The following is a 25,543-nucleotide window of genomic DNA, read 5'->3' as shown; positions in this document are numbered from 1 at the left end:
TACTGTCTGTTACGGTACCGGTATTGCACGATTTCAGTGCAGTACCAAGGAAAGCCAAACGAATTTTTGGCGTGGAACACTCATTTTCCTCAACTTATTGGCACAAAACCGTTGCTAAGTGCATCAAGCAGCATTTGCTTGCAAACATAGTAGTTGTCTTCTTCACGAGTTGGGCAGTTTTTACCAAACAATTCTTAACCCAACTAGTTTTGCCCAACAGTTTTAGACGTGTATTATCCCTTAATGGATTAAAAACTTGTCGTTACAATTCTGCTGGTAGTAAGCTTCACTTTGTTCTTTTGCGATTTACATTATTTTTCTTTCTTGAATAAATATTGTAAGCCTTCCTGAATAAATTTTCAATCCTGGATTCCTTTACAAAATTCCTATCAATGCAAAGATAACGACTTTCCTTAATAATCTTATTTAGTCTTACAACATATCCATTTCAGGGATGTTTCCCACATCATCGGAATCGGTAGGAATCATTTCATTATTTTTTTTGTGTGGATTGTTTTTAAGCTACCGTTCTTCTTCCCATCCTCCATATTAATCCTACACGCCGATGAGTTTTAAAATGCTACAAACAATTACATATTTAAATGATTACAATTTTATAGAATTACATTTTAATATAATTACAAAGAAGTGTTAGCTCAGTGGTTAACGCCGGTGCCTTTCAATCATAAGGTCTCGAGTTCGAGTCATTTCAAGATTAATGTATTTCGTCCAGTTACAGAGTTGTTGACAATTCATAATCATGGACCTTTAAATATGAATCTAAGAGACTGAGTTCAGTCAGCTTGCGGCTTTGATTATCCAATGATGGCTTCTTCGCGAGTTTCTGCTTGCAGGAGGATCTAAAATACATACATACATATTTCAGCGTGGACAACTACATTCAATATCGAGCTGAAATCAAAGTTGAAGTTTACACTCTCTAGAATATTTACGGCCACTAATGACCTTGACGCGCTCTGCATTACTATGAAATTATTTCGATTCAAGCATTTATTTATTTAATCTGAACAATACGTACTTACATGACCAATCTTCGTCGATTTTACTAGACTCAGCCAAACATAAATTTTATGGCAATAGCACAGTAGGCCAGAAATTAGGTGCCAGCGGTTTTGAGACTTTTACCACTTTTATTGTGATACTGAAGTCACGCTGAAATATAAGTGAGATTGAAACCCGCATTTCCTATTAAATTCTGTTTGACAGCATTCACCACTGATAACGTTCATTGCAGTGTCGCCCCAGATCAAATAACACAAATTACTATTTGAAACCAACTGCAAAATGTTTTTCACGTCAATCTAGGGAGTTGCATTGCTATAGTATTGTAGTGTGGGTAATATGTAAAATAATATAAATTAATGAACTTAAATGATTGCTTAAACTGTCACATATATATATATATATATAAATATATATATGTGAAAAAGATAATATCACAATTTTGTATGCTCTTTATTTATTAATTAATGTGATGAAGTAAACTTTAATAAATAGACTGTACCAGATTTCACGTATCAAGAGTAGATTGAGAATAAATTATTACTGACCCTGTTATCATAGGTAATGATATGTTATTTAGAACACCTAAATTGGTTTTCAGGAAAGGATTCCCCTTTAACTGAAAAAAATTGCAAAGTATAAAACTTAAAGCTTATATTATATTTTAAACTATTACAAAGAGTAGCGATTGTTAATTCATTTGATAAATCTTAATTCCGACACCGAGAATGCATTTGTCCCTGCACCAACAATGCATAACCTCCAGTGAGGTCGTTTCTGTATTTTGTCCTACCTCGATCAGTTGCTGTCTTACTTGAGAGCTTACGACAAAGTTACACAGAGTAATAATTAAATCATTAACTGATATGAAAAAAAATCTTTGATTTATACAAACTCAAGACTTTCGAGTGAAGGGAAGAACATTGTCATTTGTTTCATTAATGTGTTCAGTTATAATTCAGGTCTCCAGCGTTGGTAAGTTAGTATTTTACTCAATAACATAAAGACACAAATTTAACTCAGGTATATGTTGTTAAATACTCAATATATCTACTTCTAGACAGACCCACAAGTAATATCACCATAATAACTAACATCTTTTCATTCCCACCATCGTGTTTTTTGTTCTTGATAGACAATTTTTCCAATCTGTTCAGAGATCAGCAGCTGCTGAGTTTCTCCTCCTCACCGTGAAAGCATTTGGCTTTCTCTACTACTGATTCAGCCAATATGTTTGTTGTTCCTAATAACTATTTGAGTAACAACCAAAAAACATACAGCTGGTCATGCCTTTCACAACAAAACAATGCTTTTACACGTCTTAAAAAACAGTAACTTTTACCCTACAAACCCGCTTTTTAGACATTTATTAACCAACTTGTTTCGTTCAGGAAATCTAAACCATTTAGCCGTGACATCAATCACCCTTCATTATGTCGTAAACGGAACTAAACACTACGCAAAATATAATGAGTATTGCCCCAATGATACTGATTAGATCGAAAACCTCTCCAAAAACTGTCAACTGGAGAAGATAAGAAACAGCAGTTGATAAAGTCATGCACATTCCAAATACGCTTACTTGTTCGTGTTCCACTGATATAACACCAACTACAAGCTGAACAGTACTGGTTGTTAGAAAAAGAAGCAAGATGATGATTTCTGTTAAAGTTTCAGGTATTTTCCATGCACATTCTAGTGAGGTCCACAAACCAGACATAATCATCCCGAACATACCATGAGTAACTGACATAAGGTAACAACAGAGTGTATCTTTTTTAGACAAATTGCGGATAAAAATGGGCCAAATGGAAGTAATAGCAGCGCCACTCAGAGCGATAGCTGCTCCAATTTCCTTGTTTCTACTACATGATTCGCAATCAGACATAAATATAAAAGATGGTTTCGTAACAAAGAAAACACCAACACAATCAATTATGACTAGTACCGCCGTCTGGCAACGCAAAGATTCACCGAGTACAACGTGTCCTACAATCACTGTCAGAACAAGGCCACCTCCAAACTCTATTGCTGTAGCATCACCAACTCCGATGTACATGAAACTAAACAAACCCAGTGCATGCGTCAAGATGCCGGTGACCGAGGCGAGAATGTAATTAACAAGATCACGATTGGTGTATCCTCTGGAGCTTTCCCAGTCTATGAATGGAAGAAATGAGACAAAGGCCAAAGATCGAAGGAACATTAACCAGGAAGAGTGACTATTATAGGTTAATAATTTGGCCAAATTCATTTGACATGTCATTAAAATACTATATAACAGGCAGAAAAGTAAGCCCTTATGCATCCTCAAAGTATCCACAATCGTCATTCTCCTGTTTTTTTTCTCTGCAGCACCGTATTTCTCCAACACAAAATTGTTCTTTTCCTTCCGGTTGAGACCACGAAAATCAGTTCAGTGACTATGTTGTTCTCCAAGTTAGCAAGTTTATCCAACACAAAATTGATCTTTTCCTCCCGGTTGAGACCATGAAATTCATTTCAGTGACTGTGATGTTCTCCAAGTTAGCAGTTTAGCAACTTCATCACCCTTAAAAGGTTTTCTGTAAGCTATCGGTAAACTGCTTTACTGGAACAGCTGGAATAAAGGGAACAATATATAAAGGATACGTGAAGAGAGCTGTTAAGTAAATCGAACTGAGACGGGTACAAAAATGAAAACTCTGTGAAGGTTATATCATTTTTCAGTGTTGTTTTCGAAGTAAAATGAAGAAATCACAGAAGTGTCAGTTAGGGAAACTAGAAAAATATTCATATTTTAATGAGCAAGGCATTATTGAATTGGGATTTGAACCATGAGACTTTAGGGTTGCAAGCCCTGTTATTTTTCAACTGTGTTAATCCGATTTCCGTTGTTAAGTCATCCGTATAACTGACTGGAAGTTGCATTATGTTGCCAGTCAAATGAAACCAACTCTGTTGTTCCTTAACTTACTTTCTGAACGCACACGTTATGCTCCCGTTTTCTTGCTTCTCCACTCCGTGAGATTACGACGACGATAAAAACTACCCTCGTAAAAGACCGCAGAATGAATGCTTTTTATCGCAAATAGTATAATTATCTACGAGTCATCCTTCGGCAGTTAATACAAAGTGATTGGTTGTAACTGTGTTTTTCATTTTTATGAAATTTGGATCTGTAGCTGTCTATTCTGTGATTTTGTTTCAATCAATATAGGTTACATGTTCTATTAATATTACACCGGTCCCCAAACGAAGCAAAATCGTTAACAAATAACAAATAGCAAATGTGGTTACAATAAATCGCAACCACCCTTTTCAATTGGATTGGTTTGTTAGCCCGAGCGTGGACTTTCCATGTCACTCTTAGTAAAAATGGAACTAGACTACTGTCTTAATTGTTTGTTACGATTTGTTTCCAATTAATGTTTTTATGCACATTAATAAAAGAACAATTGATACAAGATCAATGGTTTATATAGAGTATACTAGTTTTTGGGTAGCATTTTTCTTCAAGACTGGACAAAACCTTAACTTGCTTAACTATGGGCAATGTCATGTTTAACCAATATTTATTAAAATTTGACAGAAACTTTCAGGAATAACCTTTGCAAAACATAGTTTATTAAAAATTGGTAATATTTCTAACGTGCTATGATTCCCCAATTTCTATCACTGTAATATTCTCCAATGTTGGTTACTTTCTGCTACAGTTAATTTTTAATTTATAACAAAAATGCAAATCAAAATCCCAGAATTAACCAAAATAAATTTTTGGTTTGCAAACTCCTTTAGTTTTTATTTTTTAAAAACAATTGCATTTTATACATTTGCTCTTACAGTTACTTACCATTCGTTTTGTTTTTTCGTGTGATATAAGTTTTAATGTATATGTACATAGAAGCACGGAAAACTTCCCACGCAACATAATTAACCACTTGGGTTTATTTGAATAAGCGAAATGTGATACTAAACCATTAAACATTGTTATCTTTCACTGTAAAATGTAGCCTATAGATTCTGTAGAGTTTGCCAGTAAACCAGGCCTGAAATCTGTGACTTATAGGGCAATAGTCTGATGATGTTAAATAAAAATACTGGTCACAGTGAGGTCATCCTTTATACTACTTTTTTTTTTTTAAATGATAATACAAAAAATACACTGTCACAAATCTTTCCAATTAAGTTTCCAATGCTAGACCAGGAACATCTCAGGACGTGGCACACAAACATGGCTGGTTTTTGAAATTGGACTTTATATATCCAAGTACTTCTTGAAATGCAATCCCCGTGTATAAAGTCAGAGTACCTATATGTTTTCAGCCTTTCTTGATGTCATATGACTTATGATATATTTTACAGCTGAAACAGTATCTGTGCCTAAATATAAAATTAAGTATATCAATACCACTGTATTTTTGGATTTAAAAACCAAACCAACAACACAATGATTTCCCACACACACACCCGTAGTACTTGTACCACGTGAAACGTTTCCGTCTGATGTCTTTAAGAAATGACAAGAAGGTGGTTTACACATCCTCTTGTATCTAGAGAAACTTTAAGTAAACCACTGTTTGAGCTATACCCGCTTTTACCAGACCCAATATGACAACACCCTACTCATCATATAAAAGTACTGTTGCTAGTATACAAGTAGAGATGTAGCAGCTTTGGCATGATGTCAAGATAATGCTGTCACAATATATATCTCTGCTTGCCATATCATGATTGTTGACATCAACCAAAGGACAGCAGGCTTCAACTTCTCATAAACTGGAACCGATCTCATGTATCACGTTAACACAATATATAATTCAAATACCCTGAACGTGGTAAAGCCCAATATGCATCTACATACACTGAGTTGGCTGCCTGATAAATACTTGTACAGGTTTTCGTTTCAATTAAAAATCATACATTAATTATAACAAATTAAAAAAAAACAATCAATTAAACAATACTGTTGACCAATAATTTCACCATAACCAGCATATTACTGATGGTCAAATGCACCAATCACTCATGTAGCTGAACTAATCAACCATTACATGGCATGTTGATCAAACGTATACTGAATAACCCATGAAATATCTTTATGCTGACTGTTGATCAAGCTAATCAATTGTAATTAACTATCATATTATTGATGTTGTCAAACTAGTCAATCATGTAGGTTACAAAATAAATCAGTACCAGCAAGTCAATCATAAAGAATGACACGTATATCACTACCAAGCTTTTCAACCATAATCAACTGCTTTATTAATAATAATAATGAATTCATTCATCCTTATTATTAATAATAATGAATTCAATCAGAAGAATTCAATTATAACCAACAAACTAGTCAAAGCAAATTAATCAACTAAAACCAAATGTTTATCAAAGCAGACTTAATCATTACAGCAAACAAAGTCCTTTATAGAATTTAAAAACAGAAACTTTACAACCAACACAGTTAACCATCACTATTAATGCAGGTAGTATAATACTTTGTACTGAGTTGTAATAGGCGCTGAATGCCTTCACATAGTTTATTTCGTTTGTGACATCTATGTTCAACTCATGAAAAATGCTTTGCTGAAATTTTCGGGCTGATATTCGATAAGTGAATCTTGAAGCATGTGTCGATAGCTTTCAAAGGCAATGCTGCAGGAAGATGCTTTCTCTCAATCAGCACAACAAATTGATGAGACTTCTGCTTTTAAGTCCCAAAGAACTACAGTAAATGGCTGTACATCGTTTGTGACGTTTCATCATTATCTTTACAAACGGACTTGATGTTTTTCACATTCTGTAATTGTAAAGGATGTATAAATCATACACATAAATGCTGACTGAAAGAGAGACAGAGGGCTGGCCAACAGACATACAGACAAACAAACCAATGGCAGATACAACAATGGAAACTTGTAGGCCAAAATATTTCTGTTGTGACATCTACAGTTCAATGAATGATATCAATAATAAAGTTTGTTATTATCACAATGAATGCAAATCAAACTAATGGCTTACTGATATTAGCAACTGAGTAGACATCACTGAATTGGAAAATAGTGACAATAATAAACGTTTCACGATATTCCCCTGACTGTGTAATAACAAATTGTGCTATAAATATTCTGGGTATGGGATGCGGTGGACTTGTCTGGAGACAACTCTTTGTTTAACAACATTCCATGGCATATCACAAGTGTAACTTCATATGGTCATAGGGTGCCAACAGATATGAATAAATATCAAGCCACCATCATGAATGTACTCAATGAATATTCAATACTTACATTTCTAAAGTCAATGAATGATTTTTACACCGGCGGAAACTGACATTGATCCTCTGCCCGTCTTTCTAGTGTTCCTCTTCTGTTAGTGACGAAACAGAAAATATTCGTTTAATGTTAAAATATACATATAGACTGTTATACAGGGTTCTACCAAAAGTTGCATAAGCCCCTCTTTAGTGCTTTGTCCTAAATCATGGGTGGCCAATTCCGTTTCTCTGCTTGGAAGGGATGTCAACATTTTAAGGGGTGGAAAATTTGCTGAAACAGTAGTTATCGGCAGCTGGTGAAGGGAATTGCTCAATGTGTATGTCTTCTATGTGTGTCAAATGAACCTTAACTTTGCCAAGGTTTTACAATTGGTAACATAGTCATCGTTAAAATGAAATCCTGTTTTCCACAGACACACACACACACATGTTTGTATTACATTCCAACCGAGGACCTCATTCTATTTCCATTGTTCAAATCCACGTACCCTAACCTTAACAATACCCCATACAATAGAATTCTTCCGAGGACGTGGTGATTCTTTAGAAATCACAACCAAGGACCTGGAATTCTTTTGTTCAAGTCCTCGGTCAGATAGAAAAACAAACGCACACACACATACTATTTGTCAAAAGCTGTTTGTCTAATGTTTTTCTCCTTTGGTAGTAAACATTACCCAAACCTTCTTCTAGGTTTGTAACGCTTAATCCAACTTACAATATGTGTAGTCCCTAGGAGGTTCTTCCACCCATCCTGGAAGGTTTTTTATGTGTGTGGGATAAAATAACCTTGCAGACAGCTGGCCATTTCTCGTACAGTTTGTCTGCTGATTCTGGTTGAAGTACTTGGAAAATCTTGTTCACTCTGTATATACATTTACAAGGGAGAGCAAACAAAACTATTCACTCAGGGACAGCATTTAGAGAATAGGATTACATATAATGCAGTAAATCACTGATTGGACTGATGTAATTTTGAGGTTAGCCTAGTGTCTATCACACAGAGCTAATAGAAAACACAAATGCAAAAATGCATTGAGAAACAAGAAATTGTATTTGAAGCACAAATCAGGAATTTAAGCATCAGAACCCTTTATTCACGAGAAGGATATCTTACCATTTGTTGGTATCGTTATTATCACAAATTTGAAATTGTAGACCATAACTGCATGTACTCGGTAAAACAGTGTATTTATTTTGTTTCTATCTTCGTGGAGAATATCGGTTAGTCTTTAAACAGATTTTCACACTGTATATGCATTGTGATGGCGAATAATACTGACAAACCCGCAAATATAAACCATGATTTTATGATGTAAGAGTCTGACAAAATGCAATAAAGATGTCTGTCCTACATGCGCAGTTTACGATAGTCATTGAATGAAATGGTTAAGAGACACATATATTCCCAGTTATTTCTAAACATCTTTAGACCTACCCAAGTATTCACTTATCACCCCTTAAGAACGTGCATGAAGCCTGAATGAATTTCAAAGCAGCCAAAATGTAAAGTTGACCATTACTATATTCGTGTATTCATAGCACATACCTTGCATCAGGGTCATCAGTGCTCCAAGATGTTGGAAACATGTACACACCTTGCAAAATAAGTCAAACAACTTACAATCATTTCTTAACTACGGACATACGTTCTGATATATATTTTATAGTTTCAATCAATAACACATATATCTCATCAACGCAACAATGTTACCAGCAGAGTAAAACATTTTTTTTCGTACAGCAGAGCGCGATTATCAAGGAATGTTCTGAGTGAATCACTGTTCAGCACAATATTCTTAAAGTAATGTTAAGGTTTCATTCTTTCTATGCTTCATGCACAATTAATCCAAGAGCACTGTCAGTGAAATACAAGAGCCCTTCCATTTTCAACAGCTGTGACTTTGAAAACTGCTCTTCTATAATACGTCACAAAAGATAACGCGGAAAAGACTACACAGAATGAAAATGGATCGGAAAATGGATGAATGATTTTCAAATAAAGTACAGGATTTATCTTAATTTGACAGATTTTCATTACAGAAATTAGAGAAAAGTTAATTGTCCTTTTCATTCAAACAATTTAGGCCTAGTTTTATACAGGCCTAAAATTTACAAGATGGTTATGCCTGCATGGGGGCACCCCTCCCCTTTTACCCCTCCCCCAGTGGCAGCAACTTCCCTAAGAGGAAAATAAATAAATTATAACTGCGTGGTGATTTAGCTTTAGGGCGGGCCAATTAGGTCTGGTCCTATTTTCTACTTCCAGCAATTCAGCTTAGCTAGCCTATCACAGGTCTGAATTGCAACTTTGACCTAGGTAATATTTCAAACGGTAAAACCTACGAAGGCGAGGCCTAATCACGGTGCTAGACCGGGGCTAACCAAAACATCACTATCACACAGAATGAATGACGATATGTCTGGTCATGTCTATATAAGACTAGGCTTAAGTACCGACTATCGGTGGAGCATGGTCACAGTTTCTGTGTCTGGCCCAGCCTATACCTATATCATAAGACTTCACATTACATCGATACACTAATGATACATCCTCGCTATGTTGCTGTAAGGCTAAAGTATATGTCTACAATCCAATAGTAATGGGCATTTGCATAGTTACCGGCCTAGCCTCATGTTAGGCCAAAAGGGACGAACGTTGATAGCGTTTATGCCGCCACACCTCTACGGTTTTACGGTTCTGGCGAGGGAAATTCCAAATAATTACTTTGAAAAGTCTCTAGAAGCTCCCCGTCTGATGAGAATTGAGTTGACCTCAGGCTCTGACATGATGCATTACGGCTATAGAGCGTGGTGGCCAATTGGCTAAGGCGTCGGACTCGTGATCCAAGGGATTGCTGGTTCGATTCCTGCCTAGTTAATTACGTTGTGTCCTTGGGCAAGATGCTTTTTTCTCACTTGCCTCGCTCCACCCAGGGGTTAAATGGGTACCTACACTCTAAGAAAATATGGTTCCACATAGAACCAAAACTGGTTCTTGGACTTGTCCCGTATGCAGAACCTTCAATGGTTCTTAACGAGAACCCTTTTCATGATGGTTCTAATAAGAACCCTACGAAATGGTTCTCGAAAGAACCATAAAAGGTTCTTTCAAGAACTTTTATGACTATGGTTCTTTTGAGAACCCCTTTGAATGGTTCTCGAAAGAACCATAAAAGGTTCTTTCATTTTGTCCCGTATGCAGAACCATAAAAGGTTCTATCAAGAACTTTTATGACTAAGGTTCTTTTGAGAACCCCTTTGAAATGGTTCTCACCAGAACCATAAAAGGTTCTTTCAATTTGTAGCTGTGTGCAGAACCCTTAAGGTTCTACCGAGAACCTTTTCAAATATGGTTCCCAGGGGAACCCCTTTGAAATGGTTCTCAAAAGTTCTTTGGAAGGTTCTTACTTTTTACTGTTCACAGAAGCCATGAAGACCAGAAAATAGTATTAAGTTGCAGCTATTGTGACATGTGTACAATTTTTGCTTAAAAATAATGTCAGAAGTCTGATGATGTTCTGTCAACTTGCAAATAACTTTATTCACTTTAAAATTCAGCAAACCACGAAACATACAAATCTTGTCAATTATCTATTGCATGAAATATCAATTAGATTCAAAATGCTGAAATACAATAAAAAGACATTACCTTTCGTCATATCACAACAACTTTGTGATTTACATCCAAAAATTGTAGAATGAGCTGATATACAATGTGGAATTATTCAATCACTTAACAGTTCTCTGAGGAATGCAATGTTGGGATTATGCCAAATGCTGTATGCTTTGTACATGCACAATCATGAAATACAAACTAAAGAATAACTCAATAACAACTGCACCACACCACAAAATATTCAAACATGCAAGTGCATGTAAGTGAAATTAATCAGGTGAAACAATGTGTTCTCAAAGACTTCTCCTACATTTACTATAAGCTGTGTAGTGGTCGTTTACTCATCCCTGCTAATTCGACTAGTATATTGCGATTCAGTGTGATATTACAATCCCACCTACAATTTTTGTGAACCAACACTGAAAGCTTTGATGTATGTTGTTCTGGCTTATCTTGTAGCAGTTACCTTATACCTCAATGGAATGTACATATTTCCAGCACGCCTATATGGTATCCAGAGCATGAAAATCATTCTCTTCACCTGGTGAAAAGGTTAACCACTCAGTGGTTCTTCTGACTTTATAGGCAATGTAATGTTCTACAAATGCTTCTGCCATCATTATGCAGCTACAAATAAGCCACATATTACAAGAATATAAGATATACTTGACTTCAACAAATAAATGGGATTTCTTCTTCATGAAGCAACTAAACCACAAAGCAATCATTATGCTCCTCAGCTTCAGGTTCTTGTGAATGCCGAGCATTGTGGCAACGACGGATATGTTTTCTGTAAGATCCCATTTTGCGATATTGGGTTGATGTGCATGAGCTATTTCGAGGTGTCGAAAAAGCTTCTGCAGTGAGAAAAAAATGCCTTTGACGAGTACCCCTGCAAAAGTCACAGTCATATGGAATATGCATTGTGCTGTGGAAATTTGATTCATATCAATGCAGAAAGCAGTCGCAGTATTGGAGTTGGTATTTTTGGCCCCTCATCTTCTTTCTTGATACTCATCATGTAACGTTGTAGGAATCCCAGAGTGTTGGCCGCCTCTGGGGCGTAGTCGATCCCATGCGCATAGTACACGGCCATCAAGAGTACCACTCCATACCAGATGCTGGAAATCCCTTGACAGACTTGACATCCTTCGGCCCATACAGAGATGGCATCAGGTTTGATGGTACTACACTGTAGCACTAAAACTGGTGTTGGTGACACTATCTCCTGAAAAAGGAAATGATAGATAACAATCAGAGTACATTGACATATGGTTGACCACAAAAATTCCATTGTTAACTCTGGGACTGACTGATGTGTCCGAGTTATGGTGGTACTATTTTTTTTCAATAGCTGCAGGCAATTTTGTGCCAAACATATGTGAACATTTTGCAGGTATCGGCACTCGGCAGAGTTAGTAAAAAAAAACAATATGGGTCATTCCATATCAAATCACCAAATTTTGGGGTATGTTGTAGTTCGACATCTTTGAAAAATTCCCAAATTTATTGTATGAGTGGACCACCATAAAATAAGCATATTCTGAAAATTTCAGTTGCATTGCTTTACTATTGGCCGATTTAAAATTCTTTGAAATTCCGCAATTTGTCGCCACCATGGCATTTTGGCATATTCTTGACTTTTGAGGTCTCATTTCTCAGCAATTAAACATTTTACTACCTTTCTATTACAGATGCCTATAGAGTCTAACCCATAGAACAGGAAAAGAAAAAATTAGGCTACAAAAATATTGTCTTGTGAAGTTAGGTCAACTTAAAAGTGTCAAAATATTTGATTTTTGTACTTTTTACTAAAAAATGTGCTATTTTTAGTGATAAAATGGTCCTAAACCATTGCTTCAGGGTACTTGATTCTTTCAGAGGTTATTATGTCTAGTACAAACATTACAAAATATTGATTACAACACTCTCCTATAATACATTTGCAAGTTGTGCAACTCTAAAGTTGCTATATCATGCTGCGATTAAGTTCAATACTGTGCAGTTTTTAATTTCATATAAAAAAAAATACTATTTGCATTGTACTTGTCTGCTCCTGGTTGAATTCATTTCATAAGAAGACTTATAAAATGAACTTCAACCAGTACACACATATGTATGATCAGTGTGTACAGTACATACACTGTACTAGGTGTATATGTACGGAGTGCCATGAGTGCCAGAAGACTATGTTTAAACTAACACTAATATACACACTGTACATATACAATTGGTTGAATTAGAAGACTTTACTATAGAATTAATTTCAACCAGTACATAGATGTATGTACAGTACAAAACTGTACTGGGTGTACATGTACATGTCTGGTTGATATGAAGAAAATCCAGATAAACTTTTATATGACCGATATAAAAAAATATATCTGGCTAAAATGTCAATCAAATAGGAAATAAGTGGCCAAAACTGGACTAGCATTGATATTAACTTTCCAGCGTGATCAGTTATCTCTGTTCTGGTACGGAGACCCATACAGAGAGCAAGACACACACAAAATATAAACACAGCTGTGTTCTAGAACTCAACTGGATTGGAACAAAGTGGAAATATGTAATGTGCAAGCTCCTTGCTGTTACCTAATCCGACTGCTATGGTCATAAAATGACCGCTGTTCAAAAATAATACTTGAAGGTTGAGTTCTTTATTCTTCTGTGGTCCTGTAGATGTTGATACTAAATTGCGTTGTGCTATTCTTTTATTTAATATATTTGCTTTAATAAGTTCCAGGAGGGCGATATAAGTTCCATTCAGTATCGAAGTTCAGTCCCAAAATATATTCCTTGTTGCCATCCGTTCCAAAAACTTCTTCCTTAATTCTGACTGTTCAGTTCACTATAGAAACCTTTGCCAATGTCCTGACATCAATAGGTTATTATTTATGAATCTCCATCACCTTTTCTTAATGTACCATGGTATTGCAATCCTTTCTGTTAAACTTCCTTCTGCTCTTTACTCCTACCATGTGGACACTAGTGTACACATAGCTCCCTTTCCTATCTCACTCCTAGAGTATCAGAACACATATGTCCATTGTTCAAAAGTGGCCTTCACACTTAATCAACCTCTGAGTCATCCTGTTTCAAGCTAAGACCCTGTGGTTGCCTAGCAACCCAGATAGAGATAGTTATTCCCCCTTTGACTTAGTGTATACACTGTAAGTGATTTACTATTGAAATATATATGCAAAGTGCAGTACCACAATATAGTGCAATGTAAATCTCTATGAAAATACACTATGTAAGAGCATACAGTCTTAAAGTTTTGTCTGTCAATATAAAGTCAAGTATAACTGGATAAACATGATGTATATCCAGTTATACCTGACTTTATATTGACAGATAAAACTTTATCTGCATATCTGGATTGACTCTATATCCAGTTATATCTGGCTTTATATGGCCAGATAAAACTTTATCTGCATATCTGGATTGACTCTATATCCAGTCATATCTGGCTTTATATGGCCAGATAAAACTTTATCTGCATATCTGGATTGGCTCTTTATCCAGTCATATCTGGCTTTATATGGCCAGATAAAACTTTATCTGCATATCTGGATTGGCTCTATATCCAGTTATATCTGGCTTTATATGGCCAGATAAAACTTTATCTGCATATCTGGATTGGCTCTATATCCAGTTATATCTGGCTTTATATGGCCAGATAAAACTTTATCTGCATATCTGGATTGGCTCTATATCCAGTCATATCTGGCTTTATATGGCCAGATAAAACTTTATCTGCATATCTGGATCGGCTCTATATCCAGTCATATCTGGCTTTATATGGCCAGATAAAACTTTATCTGCATATCTGGATCGGCTCTATATCCAGTTATATCTGGCTTTATATGGCCAGATAAAACTTTATCTGCATATCTGGATCGGCTCTATATCCAGTTATATCTGGCTTTATATGGCCAGATAAAACTTTATCTGCATATCTGGATTGGCTCTTTATCCAGTTATATCTGGCTTTATATGGCCAGATAAAACTTGATCTGGCCAGATTAAACCAGATATAAAGCCAGATCTGGCATTTCGGTAAGGGTCTGTTCAAATTCCAGTGTCTACACTGTATGTATTACAAGGGTAGAGCACATTGTTAGTAACGGCGGCCTCCGTGTGAGAAGTCAGACCATAGATCGGGGTCCAGACCTCTGAAGGGGGGGGGGGGGGGGTTTCACTTCGCATACCCGATCACAGGATACTCCCTGACCTGACTGCCGGGCTGTTGGGTGCTCAGTGATTGCACTCTTCTGCTATCTCTAGAACACAAGGAGTCTGACCATGGGTGTTCCAGGAATACATTCGCTACCAGCTCCCAGAGCGGGTACTCAAGCTATACTGTATAATCATTGATCATTGTCAGGTCCTTTAGTTGGCTGGCGTCAAGCCTCACAATGCCAGATGCAGCCCTCCTTGGCATCCTGAAGATACGAGCCTTATACTTACAATAGACAATCTTTGATCACTCCTGAAGAACTGAGAGTTCCAAAATGACATAATCAATTGAATACAGGCACACCTTAAATGTTAAACAGCAACAACCTATCTGCTCCTGGACAAATGGTCATTTTCACAGTAAATGGTGTAACTTTGCATTTAAGACCTTTTGTCAGTAGTGGCCTCATGAAGCGACACAATTCAAGGACACTTTGCCACATGATAGCTTGTCAGGACATTCACAACTATTTTCATACTTTATGATGTAGTTTAAGCTTCTTAAGTAGTTTTCCCCGATAGTTAAGATATTTATGTACATGATTCTGGTGGAAATGTTCATGACAAATCATGTTGAAACTTTGGTGTCAGAGTGCGTCAATTTACACCCTTTACTGTGAAAATGACCATATACAAGAGGAACTTACCTTCTTGTCCGAAACATACAAGAACCCAGGCTTCTCGTCGAAGATGTACGGTAGAGCCATCAGAGCGACAGAATACTCCAGGTCTGCCAATAAAACCTAAGATTGGAAAATAAAGTTCTGTATCACTACATTTTCAAGTGTTACAAGGCAGCAGTCATAATCAGACAATGAGCAATGTTGTGAGAGGTTACTACCACCATGGTACAATGTATGTATGTGTCTTTGCATTGCGGTAACTGATGGAGAAATACAGAGAAGGCCAACGACAGCTGCAGCGTATCTTCATAGATCTGGAGAGAGTGCCCCAAGGCGAAGTATTGAAATGCCCAAAAGAGAAAGAAGTACATCCGGCTGATAAAGGATCTGTACGAGGGCAACCTGACCCAGGAGAATGCACTGCGAGAACCATAGATGCATCTGCCGTCACTGTCGGAGTCCACCGAGGCTCAACGTTAAAGACCGCATAACATGGCCATTCCATTATGTGTGCAAACAGAGTAGCTTTTTCCCTTTCCAACGGTACCATTTTTAAGAAAATGGGAGGTAACGTTGTTGAGAAAATTGATTTCAAACTGTGAATATCCCAGAGATGTCATTCCCAAAATAGAGCCAAATATTCATAATTATGAAGCTATGACGTCACCGAATGAACCAAATGAACACCAAATCTATATCCCCCTGTGCTAATCCAATGGGGAAATGAATCAGTATCATTCGTCACTGAAATCATGAGATAGGGGGCATGAAGTCAAGATTCTCCATGAACCCTGTCCCTAATGACCATATTCTGTTGTCGGTAGTTCCAACTGCTGTGAAACCCACGATGAAGAGAAACAACATTATACTTGTGGTTTTATCGGCTACACTTTTTATTTCTGGCTAGTAACTGGGATTTCCATGTTAAAGATCCTTGCTGACTTTGCTCTGGACCGGCAAAAAACGAAGTTGCTTGTATGTGAATTTCACCCCCCCCCCCCCCATTTTGAATCCTCATGAGCCAAGGATTCTAAACAACCCAATCATCACCACTCTCTGTCCCATTTGCCTGAGATAATTTATCATAACTCGGACTGGAAGTTTATTTGTCAGCCCGACAAATAGCCTTTGAACAGTGATTTATGGAATTACATGAGCAGTTAGCACAAATATCCCCACGTTGGAGTAACATTGAAATTGACATTGTAATTGACGGGTGAATAGGGGTCAACTCATAGCCTGCAAAATCGATCAGTTCAACATACAGAGAGCAGGCAGCAGTTCCTCTTAACTTTTTCCTCAACAACGACAGGGTTGTCGTTCGTGATTTGCACACACACACTGTACATATGGAGTACTATGCCTATGTAGTATGTACTGTACAGTCAGTGTACAGTACGACAGTATGATATACGTAGGCATACTGTCAGTGTCAAATGCTGGTCGACTGCAGCTTAGCCTCTTTCTAATTACTTGTTGAATAGCAGATATCCAGTGTCTCAGAACCAACAAGTACAGACACCTTTTCATCCCTTATGCAATAACAGACCACCAGTACTGCAAAAAAGTAACTAGACAAATTTGAATGCAAAGAGGGCAATGATTGCACTGTGAGTACACTCTCCCTGCAATCCTAATTTCCTAACAATATTCCCCTTTCGATCAAAATTGTTCAGCTGCTCCTACACCCCAGTAAAGTTGCTCTGCTCACACCTTATGCTCATTTGTTCACCTAATTTCCCCGTGACCGGACAAATACCCCCCAGACAAATACCCCCCGACGATTACCCCCCAGACAATAACCCCCCGGACGATTACCACCCGGACAGATACCCCCGGGACAAATACCATCCCGGACAACTACCCCCCAGGACAACTACCACCCGGACAGAAACCCCCCGGACAATTACCCCCGAGGACAAAAACCCCCCGGACAAGTACCCACCCGGACAACTACCCCCTCGGACGAATACCCCCTAGACAATTACCCCCCGGATAAATACCCCCGGACGAATATACCCCCTGGACATATGCCGTTAACTTTAGGAGACGGATAAAGCGACGGATACGCCCGTCTTTTTTCGAGTTTAGTTTCCCGCGGGCCTCAACATATACACTGGTCCCTCGGGCAACTCCGAGAGCATATTTACAATTGGGTCAGGGTGACGGTTAAACTGGCACCACTAGGTCGTCGTGTGCCCTGGCCCTTATAACCTCCTCCCGACTTTTAAAAAGATTCGAGCTTTTCATATATACTGTAAGCCCCCAAAACTCCTGGATAGGGTTTGACAATGGACCGAGGCCCGGGGGTTGGATTGGGAATTGCTCACTGCTGGTAGTAACCAGGGGTGTATCCAGGATTTTCTAACCCGGGGGGCGCGAATTACTATCTAAGCGGAGCGCCACCATCGGTTGGCGCGGAGCGTACAAGAAAATTTCAGGTTTTGATACCCCCTAGATCACCGGAAATGGCACTTCTCGGGCTTGAAAATGACCAACCAGATGTACACTTTTGCCTGAGAACCAAGTATTTCCCAATATTTTTTTTTTCATCCATAACCTTTTTGAAGATTGTAACCAGTCACACATCATGTTCGACCTCATTGCATGTCCTGTTGATCATTGCTTTTGTAGGTGATTCTACGTCACGGCCCACAATATCCGAAAGCCCCACTTTTCAAAGTTTAAAGCCCATTATTTGTTCAGAATTTGAAAATTCCCATTTCTCGTGAATAAAATCACTTGAAAACATATACATAATGTTGCACAAAATTCAATCTATGGACAACCAATATAGAAAAACCTCCTTCAACCCCTAACAGACCGGTCAAAATTGCTACGAGTAGAGGGAAGTATGATGAAGAATGTTGGTCAGGAAGTTTTCGAAAATTCCGACACAGTTAATTTATTGGTGTAGAAATATTACAACCTCTTATAACGGCAATTATAAATCTTTGTTGAAGGAAATGAGAAATAGCAAATATATCCGATATCAGATATTTCGAAACCGAACACTATACACATAGGCGTAGGAGGCGGGGCTGCAGCCCCCCCCCCCCAACCAAACTTGTTCCCCTGAAAATTCGGGCAATATGCTGAGAATAAATGAATAGTTAAAAAATTATCTCCTTGGTAATTAAAATAAAGTTCTAAGCTTGGCAGACTAATTCGCCATTACTACTGTAAAAGAGAGTTTTGACATAATTGGACCTGTATGCTTTTTCTCCATCTACATAAGACATTTCGTTGTTTACATTAGCATCCTGCGGATGACTGCGCAACTTTCACGGACCGTACGGTACACGATGCCATGCGATGTAATGACCTATGCTTGCTTATATGATATTGTATGTATGTATGTGTGTATGTGTGTATACATGTCTGTATGTATGTATGTATGTATGTATGTATGTATGTATGTATGTGTGATCTTCCCGCAAGCAGGAACTCGCGAAAGAAGCCATGGAGGCTTATAGACTCGCAAGCTGACCGAAGCCAATCTCTCGGCACACATCCATTTAACGTCCATGTCGGGAAGTTGTTATTGAACAACACCCTTGCCAGACGACACACCTTGCTGTCGGCAGGGAATCGAACCGGGGATCTCATGACTGGGAGACGCCAGCGTTAACCACTAGGCTATACACTCCGCCTATTGACATTAACAAGTTGAACGCGCGCTTTGCGCGCGAAAAATTTTGGTTATATTTTTCGGGCAAGTCGTTACAGCCCCCAAATCCAATTGGGCTCCTACGCCTTTGACTACACACATAGACAGTTTTGAGGCTGTTCATTTTTGAACATGCATTTTCATGCTCACTGATATTATGTGATGTCTGCTCTTTGCTTTACAAATTCGAACAGGCGTGTAGCGAGTAATTTGCCAACGGAAGGGCGAAGCCTGTAGGCAAACTATCTAAGCGAAGCGCCACCATGGGTTGGCGCGAAGCGTACAAGAAAATTTTGGTCGAAAAAGCCTCCCAGATCGCTGGAAATGACACTTCCCAGGCCTTGTAAGTTGCATCTAAGCATTGTCTATTTTTAAATTACTAGCGATATCATAGAGAAAATTTGCTCGGGGGGGGGGGCGGTCGCCCCTTCCCGAAATGCGTCATGTTCCCCGACGACTCGGTCGAGTTCAAGACCAGCCACAGTTGGTTCCATTGCACAATTGAACAATTGTTGAAGGCGTCCATACACACACACGCGTTATGCTAGACCATATATAGTATATATATATAGATACATTAGTGAGAGAGGAAAAATGGAAACGTCAACTAGAGCACCAATGGTGCAGAAGCTCATACCTTTTCGAGCTTAAAAATGTAGGGCCCACAAAACTTTATGGCCCACCAAATTTCCGGCCATTTTTCAGATTCCACCAATTTTGGGCCCATGAGGGATACCCCCCCCCCTCCGTTAGCAGAATACTGGCCACACCACTGGCTATAATTCCTATTTTCCCCCTTTAAATCCTGTTTTACCCACTCTCTCAAACAATACCACTGACCTACCCTATTAAATTTTCTCCCCTCTACCTGAGCAGACCTGAAGTATGGAACGCGAAAAGGGCAACCGTATTTCGTTGCCTAAACTAAGTTTGTTTCGTTGCCTAAACTAAGTTTGTTGCTGTCTAAACTAAAGCTGTTGCTGCTAGTTTACCATGTTGCTGTTGTTCGTTAATGTCTAAACTTACGTTGATGTCCAAAGTCACGTTGACGACTAAACGCGCCTTAATGTCTAAACTCACGTTGATTTATAAACCTTACGGTTGATGTCTAAACTCACGTTGATGTCTAAAACTTTGGTTGCTAAGTTAACTTACGGTTGATGTCTAAACTCACGTTGATGTCTACACTTTCGTTGCTATCTAAAGTTCCGTTGTGAACACATTGTGAACGAACATCATTCTTTCTTTTCAAAAAAATTATAACAATCAACCGCAAGTTGCTTCCGTGCATTGCTAACAACATATCTATTACAGAGATTTTCATGCTAAATACAGCCAATGATGTTTTCTCAAATTTCCCGAGATTTCTTTGGTTAATAGTCCCTTACCCATTGTCTGCAAACATGCTTGCATCTTCAGTGCTCAATGAACGCAAAGTATGATGGTTTAACTATGTAACGCGAAAAGGGGGGGGGGGGTAATCGTTAATGTCATGCCGGATTTGTAGCAACAGCCATGTAAATATCCTTAACAACCTGATTTGTCGAACAAAATCACGTTGTTAACGATATTTACATGATAGTTGATACAACTCCGAGGACGTTATTTACATTTATATTGTTAATGTCATATTTGAATAATTGTTTTATCACAGAAAGTTATGAGTTGAGACAATCTATGAATTTTGCGGGAAGCTACCACAACATCTCTGATACTGAAAAGGACTTTAAATCTCACAGTATGTTTTGTTCTCTCCATATTGAGAGTTGATAATGTAAAATGTGCATTTATACCACAGTTATTTCTTCGTTGCAAACTTGCGTAAAGTTTTGCGGTCCCTTTGACCACGTGCTTCAAGTCATGATTCTGGTGCAACACTAATTCGTGTGCATAAACTACTGCAGTCATACATCGTCAAAAGTAGTCATTGAAGTTTCGACATTGCGTAAAAATGTTATTTAAATACTATAATTTTTACGGAAGCCCATTAGGGCCAAGGTTGTTTTTTTTTCTTGAAATCCGAAATCCTTATTTTAAAATCCGAAATCTTTTTTTGGAAATCCGAAATCTATTTTTGGAAATCCGAAATGTTTTTTGAAATCCAAAATCTGTTTTTCAAAATCCGAAATCCTAATTTTAAAATCCGAAATCTATTTTTTGAAATCCGAAATCTATATTTTAAAATCCGAAATCTATATTTTAAAATCCGAAATCTATTTTATGAAATCCGAAATCCTTATTTTAAAATCCGAAATCCTTATTTTAAAATCCGAAATCTGTTTTTTAAAATCCGAAATCCTTATTTTAAAATCCGAAATCCTTAATTTGAAATCCGAAATCCTTATTTTGAAATCCGAAATCTATTTTTGGAAATCCGAAATATGTTTTTTGAAATCCAAAATCTGTTTTTCAAAATCCGAAATCTGAAATCCTAATTTTAAAATCCGAAATCTATATTTTAAAATCCGAAATCTATATTTTAAAATCCGAAATCTATTTTATGAAATCCGAAATCCTTATTTTAAAATCCGAAATCCTTATTTTAAAATCCGAAATCTGTTTTTTAAAATCCGAAGTCCGAAATCCTTATTTTAAAATCCGAAATCCTTAATTTGAAATCCGAAATCCTTATTTTGAAATCCGAAATCTGTTTTTTAAAATCCGAAATCTATTTTTTGAAATCCGAAATCTATTTTTCAAAATCCGAAATCAATTTTTTTTTTAATGTACGGCAGTACGGGCGACTTTTGCAGTCGTTGCTAGTGTTATCAAAATGTTACCTATTGATCTTTATTAAATGGTTTTTGTCCAAAATTGTCCGTATTTCTAAGTTTGATAGCCCAAGCTGGAAAAAACCCTTTATCAAATCTTCACGCTCCGCCATCTTAACATGGATGCAAGATGAATGATGCAGCATTGGCCTTCAACAAACTTTACAATGAACAATAATTAATGTTACAAACGCTGAAGGAAAAACTAGGTTTCGAAAAATAGATTTCGGATTATAAAATAAGGATTTCGGATTTCGAAATAAGGATTTCGGATTTTAAAAAAAGATTTCGGATTTCGAAAAATAGATTTCGGATTTTAAAATAAGGATTTCGGATTTTAAAAAACAGATTTCGGATTTTAAAATTAATAGATTTCGGATTTTAAAATAAGGATTTCGGATTTTAAAAAACAGATTTTGGATTTTAAAAAACAGATTTCGGATTTTAAAATAAGGATTTCGGATTTCAAAAAATGGATTTCGGATTTCAAAATAAGGATAACGGATTTCGGATTTTAAAAAGCAGATTTCGGATTTTAAATAATAGATTTCGGATTTGAAAATAAGGATTTCGGATTTTAAATAATAGATTTCGGATTTTAAAATAAGGATTTCGGATTTCAAGGAAGAAAAAAACAACCTTGGCCCTAATGGGCTTCCGTAAATTTTCGTGGAGTTGGTTGTTTCCAAATACTGAAAAGCATCCAGGGTAAATGTTGGATCAGTTGCTCTATGGTTGGATGTAGTCTGCGCTTCGTGAGTAACAAGAGGGGCACAGAATTGAAGTACGTAGGCAATATGACTCACAGAACTAGTTTACTAAACCCGCCAAGCAAGTTCATTCGTAACACCAATCCAGTTCGGAGTTTCGATTTGCGAAAGGGATTGTGTTGTAAATGGAATATACACAATCCTCGCTCAGCATTGTTAAGAATTTTAGACCAAAAAACCCGCTAACATGTTATGCAAGAAACGAATCATCCAAGATACACTCGAGTTTTGACTAAGGCTATGTGTTGTAGGTAAGGTGATATGATCTTTTCTCCACAAATTTTCAGGATATGAGCATGTGCAGTTGAAACTCCGAAGTTTGAACAGGCCTAATACAAATTGCGTGGAATTTAGCGAGATATGCACACTACATTTGCGGGGATATTTGAAGAGTTGGGGTAGCTGGTGAAATCGCTGCAGGTCAAAGCATCGAGGTACTATATACGGAGTTGGAGAGGAGGAAAGAGTGGCAGGGCAGGCGAAATGAAGGTCGGACGGCCGCCTTTGTAAAACAGCGAAGCTAGGGCACTGGATGGCATCCGCCATATATATATTGTGTAGAGAATTCACAAAGTACAGGCAGTGATAAGATCGCATCTTCTCAACTATAAACACTAGTAAAAGTATAGGTCATATAATAAACGCAATTGGTGTTCGATCGGGACGAAAACATTTGTCTGTAGTAATATTACTGTCATTCGTTTTACTTGATTGCCGACATTCACAACATATCCAGACATCATGTAATGGTTCAATAATTCAATTTTAAGTACAGTTTTTTATGCTGGCATTTTGTCTCGACACTCGTTTTACTTGATTACCGACATTCCCAGATTATCTCTACACATTGTTGGAGGCGCTCAATGAAATCAGTTTAAAAATGCAGTATTTTTATGCTGGTACTTTGTCTAGACACTCGACGTTTTACTTGATTGCCGACATTCACAACATATCCAGACATCATGTAATGGTTCAATAATTCAATTTTAAGTACAGTACTTTATGCTGGCATTTTGTCTAGACACTCGTTTTACTTGATTACCGACATTCCCAGAATATCTCTACACATTGTTGGAGGAGCTCAATGAAATCAGTTTAAAAATGCAGTATTTTTATGCTGGTACTTTGTCTAGACACTTGACGTTGTACTTGATTTCCGACATTCACAGCGTATATGCATAGCCTATAAGTATAACATTATAACTTTTTAAAAGTTGTTTACCGTGCAGCCTCCTATTCGTATGAGTTGTACTAATGCACATGTTATCTGATAGGCTGGCTGTGGGAGATACGGTAGCTTATAAAACAAGGTTTCCACAAGTTTGCGTTTGGTGACTCCAAATGGACTTGGACCTCCAAGACCCCTATTGTTTTTGGTGCAGGTGTGTATAGCCACGTACAATAGACTGACCTGTGTTTATTTAATGTATCAAAATGATGGTTCGGGCCATTTCTATAGTAACAGCTAGTTCTGCTTATACTAACACCTTTCTAGTGTACTGAAGTCATCGAAACCTCAATGCATTTTGCATTCTGGTTTACATTACGCGGTTGAGCAATTTTGAACAGCGCCGATAGCAACAACGTAAGTTTAGACAATGACGTATGTTTAGACAACGGAAGTTAAAATAACAACGTGAGTTTGAGCAACAACGTGGTAAAACAGCAGCAACAACTTTAGTTTAGACTGCAACAAACTTAGTTTAGACAACGAAATATGGTTGCCCTTTTCGCGTTCCATACTGAAGCACTCCTTGCCAAAATTTTGGCTGGCTGCCTACATACCTCAGGCTCAAAGACTTCTAAGAATCGGCAAGTGCTGATTGGCTATAGGGCTCTCATGCTTACAGTTCAACAGTTAATAACAACTCCCAGTCCTGCTTTAATTCCACTAACAGCCTCTGCAGAGCTTAACCACAAATGTCAACAAACACTGCAGAAACTGGGAGACAAATTAAAGGAGCTTTGGCAAAAGGTGAAGGCTCAGATTTTTTTAAACAATGGGGATTCATCGTAATTAATTAACTTTTGACCAAAAATTATTAGGCATCATCTTATTCATACACAATCCAACAATCATCAGTTCAACTTTGAATATGATCCATCAAAATCTTGAGGAGATTGAGATATTTGAAAATATTACAAAGAATGACCCCTGATGACCCCCTAAATGACATTTGACCTCAATTTTCCGACCACCCCTCATAACCCTCATCCCGAGGAACGTTGTGACCAAGTTTCATTATAACTGGCCATACACTGTACGAACAGGAGCAATTTGAAAATATAGGGCGGCGGCCCGGGCCACAAAAGACCCCTAGTTGATCTTTGATCTCAAATTCATGAACAACCTGAAGGTAAAACTTCCATAGTACTATCGTGACAAACCCTCAACATTGTACCATGGAATCTGTAGGAGAAGAAGCATTTTGCGTATTTCCACAAAATGGCTCATTACGGCCCACAGGTGACCATTGACCCCAATTTCGGACCATCTCTGATGGCCCTATACCCAATGGTCCTTGTGTCCAAGTTTCATGAAATTCCATTAAATACTGTGTGAGTGGGA

General features: G+C 37.6%; 1 protein-coding gene across 18 annotated transcripts in view; it reads right to left on the bottom strand.

Moving 5' to 3' along the window:
* The window catches only part of LOC139982077 (uncharacterized), a 38,785-nt gene that overhangs the window by 5,485 nt on the left and 7,757 nt on the right, over nucleotides 1-25,543 (bottom strand). For 4 of the 18 annotated variants that reach the window (XR_011797972.1, XR_011797970.1, XR_011797968.1 and 1 more), the window contains 4 exons: nucleotides 15,788-15,883; nucleotides 7,998-12,126; nucleotides 7,293-7,371; nucleotides 1,044-3,622 (listed from right to left, as the gene is read on the bottom strand). Coding sequence is in view for 5 of the 18 variants with exons in the window: in XM_071994607.1 (XP_071850708.1) it covers nucleotides 11,842-12,126; nucleotides 15,788-15,883 (381 nt within the window). In the remaining 13 variants the exon portion in view is untranslated. Of the gene's footprint in view, nucleotides 1-1,039; nucleotides 3,623-3,979; nucleotides 6,803-7,292; nucleotides 7,372-7,997; nucleotides 12,127-15,787; nucleotides 15,884-25,543 lie in introns of those variants that run through there. The other 14 variants (XM_071994609.1, XM_071994607.1, XM_071994608.1 and 11 more) reach the window with 10 other exon arrangements.

Source organism: Apostichopus japonicus, chromosome 16, assembly GCF_037975245.1.
Source record: "Apostichopus japonicus isolate 1M-3 chromosome 16, ASM3797524v1, whole genome shotgun sequence".
Taxonomy (NCBI): Eukaryota; Metazoa; Echinodermata; class Holothuroidea; order Aspidochirotida; family Stichopodidae; genus Apostichopus; species Apostichopus japonicus.
Note: the sequence above shows the minus strand (reverse complement) of the source record. Positions and strands in the feature narration are given on the sequence as shown.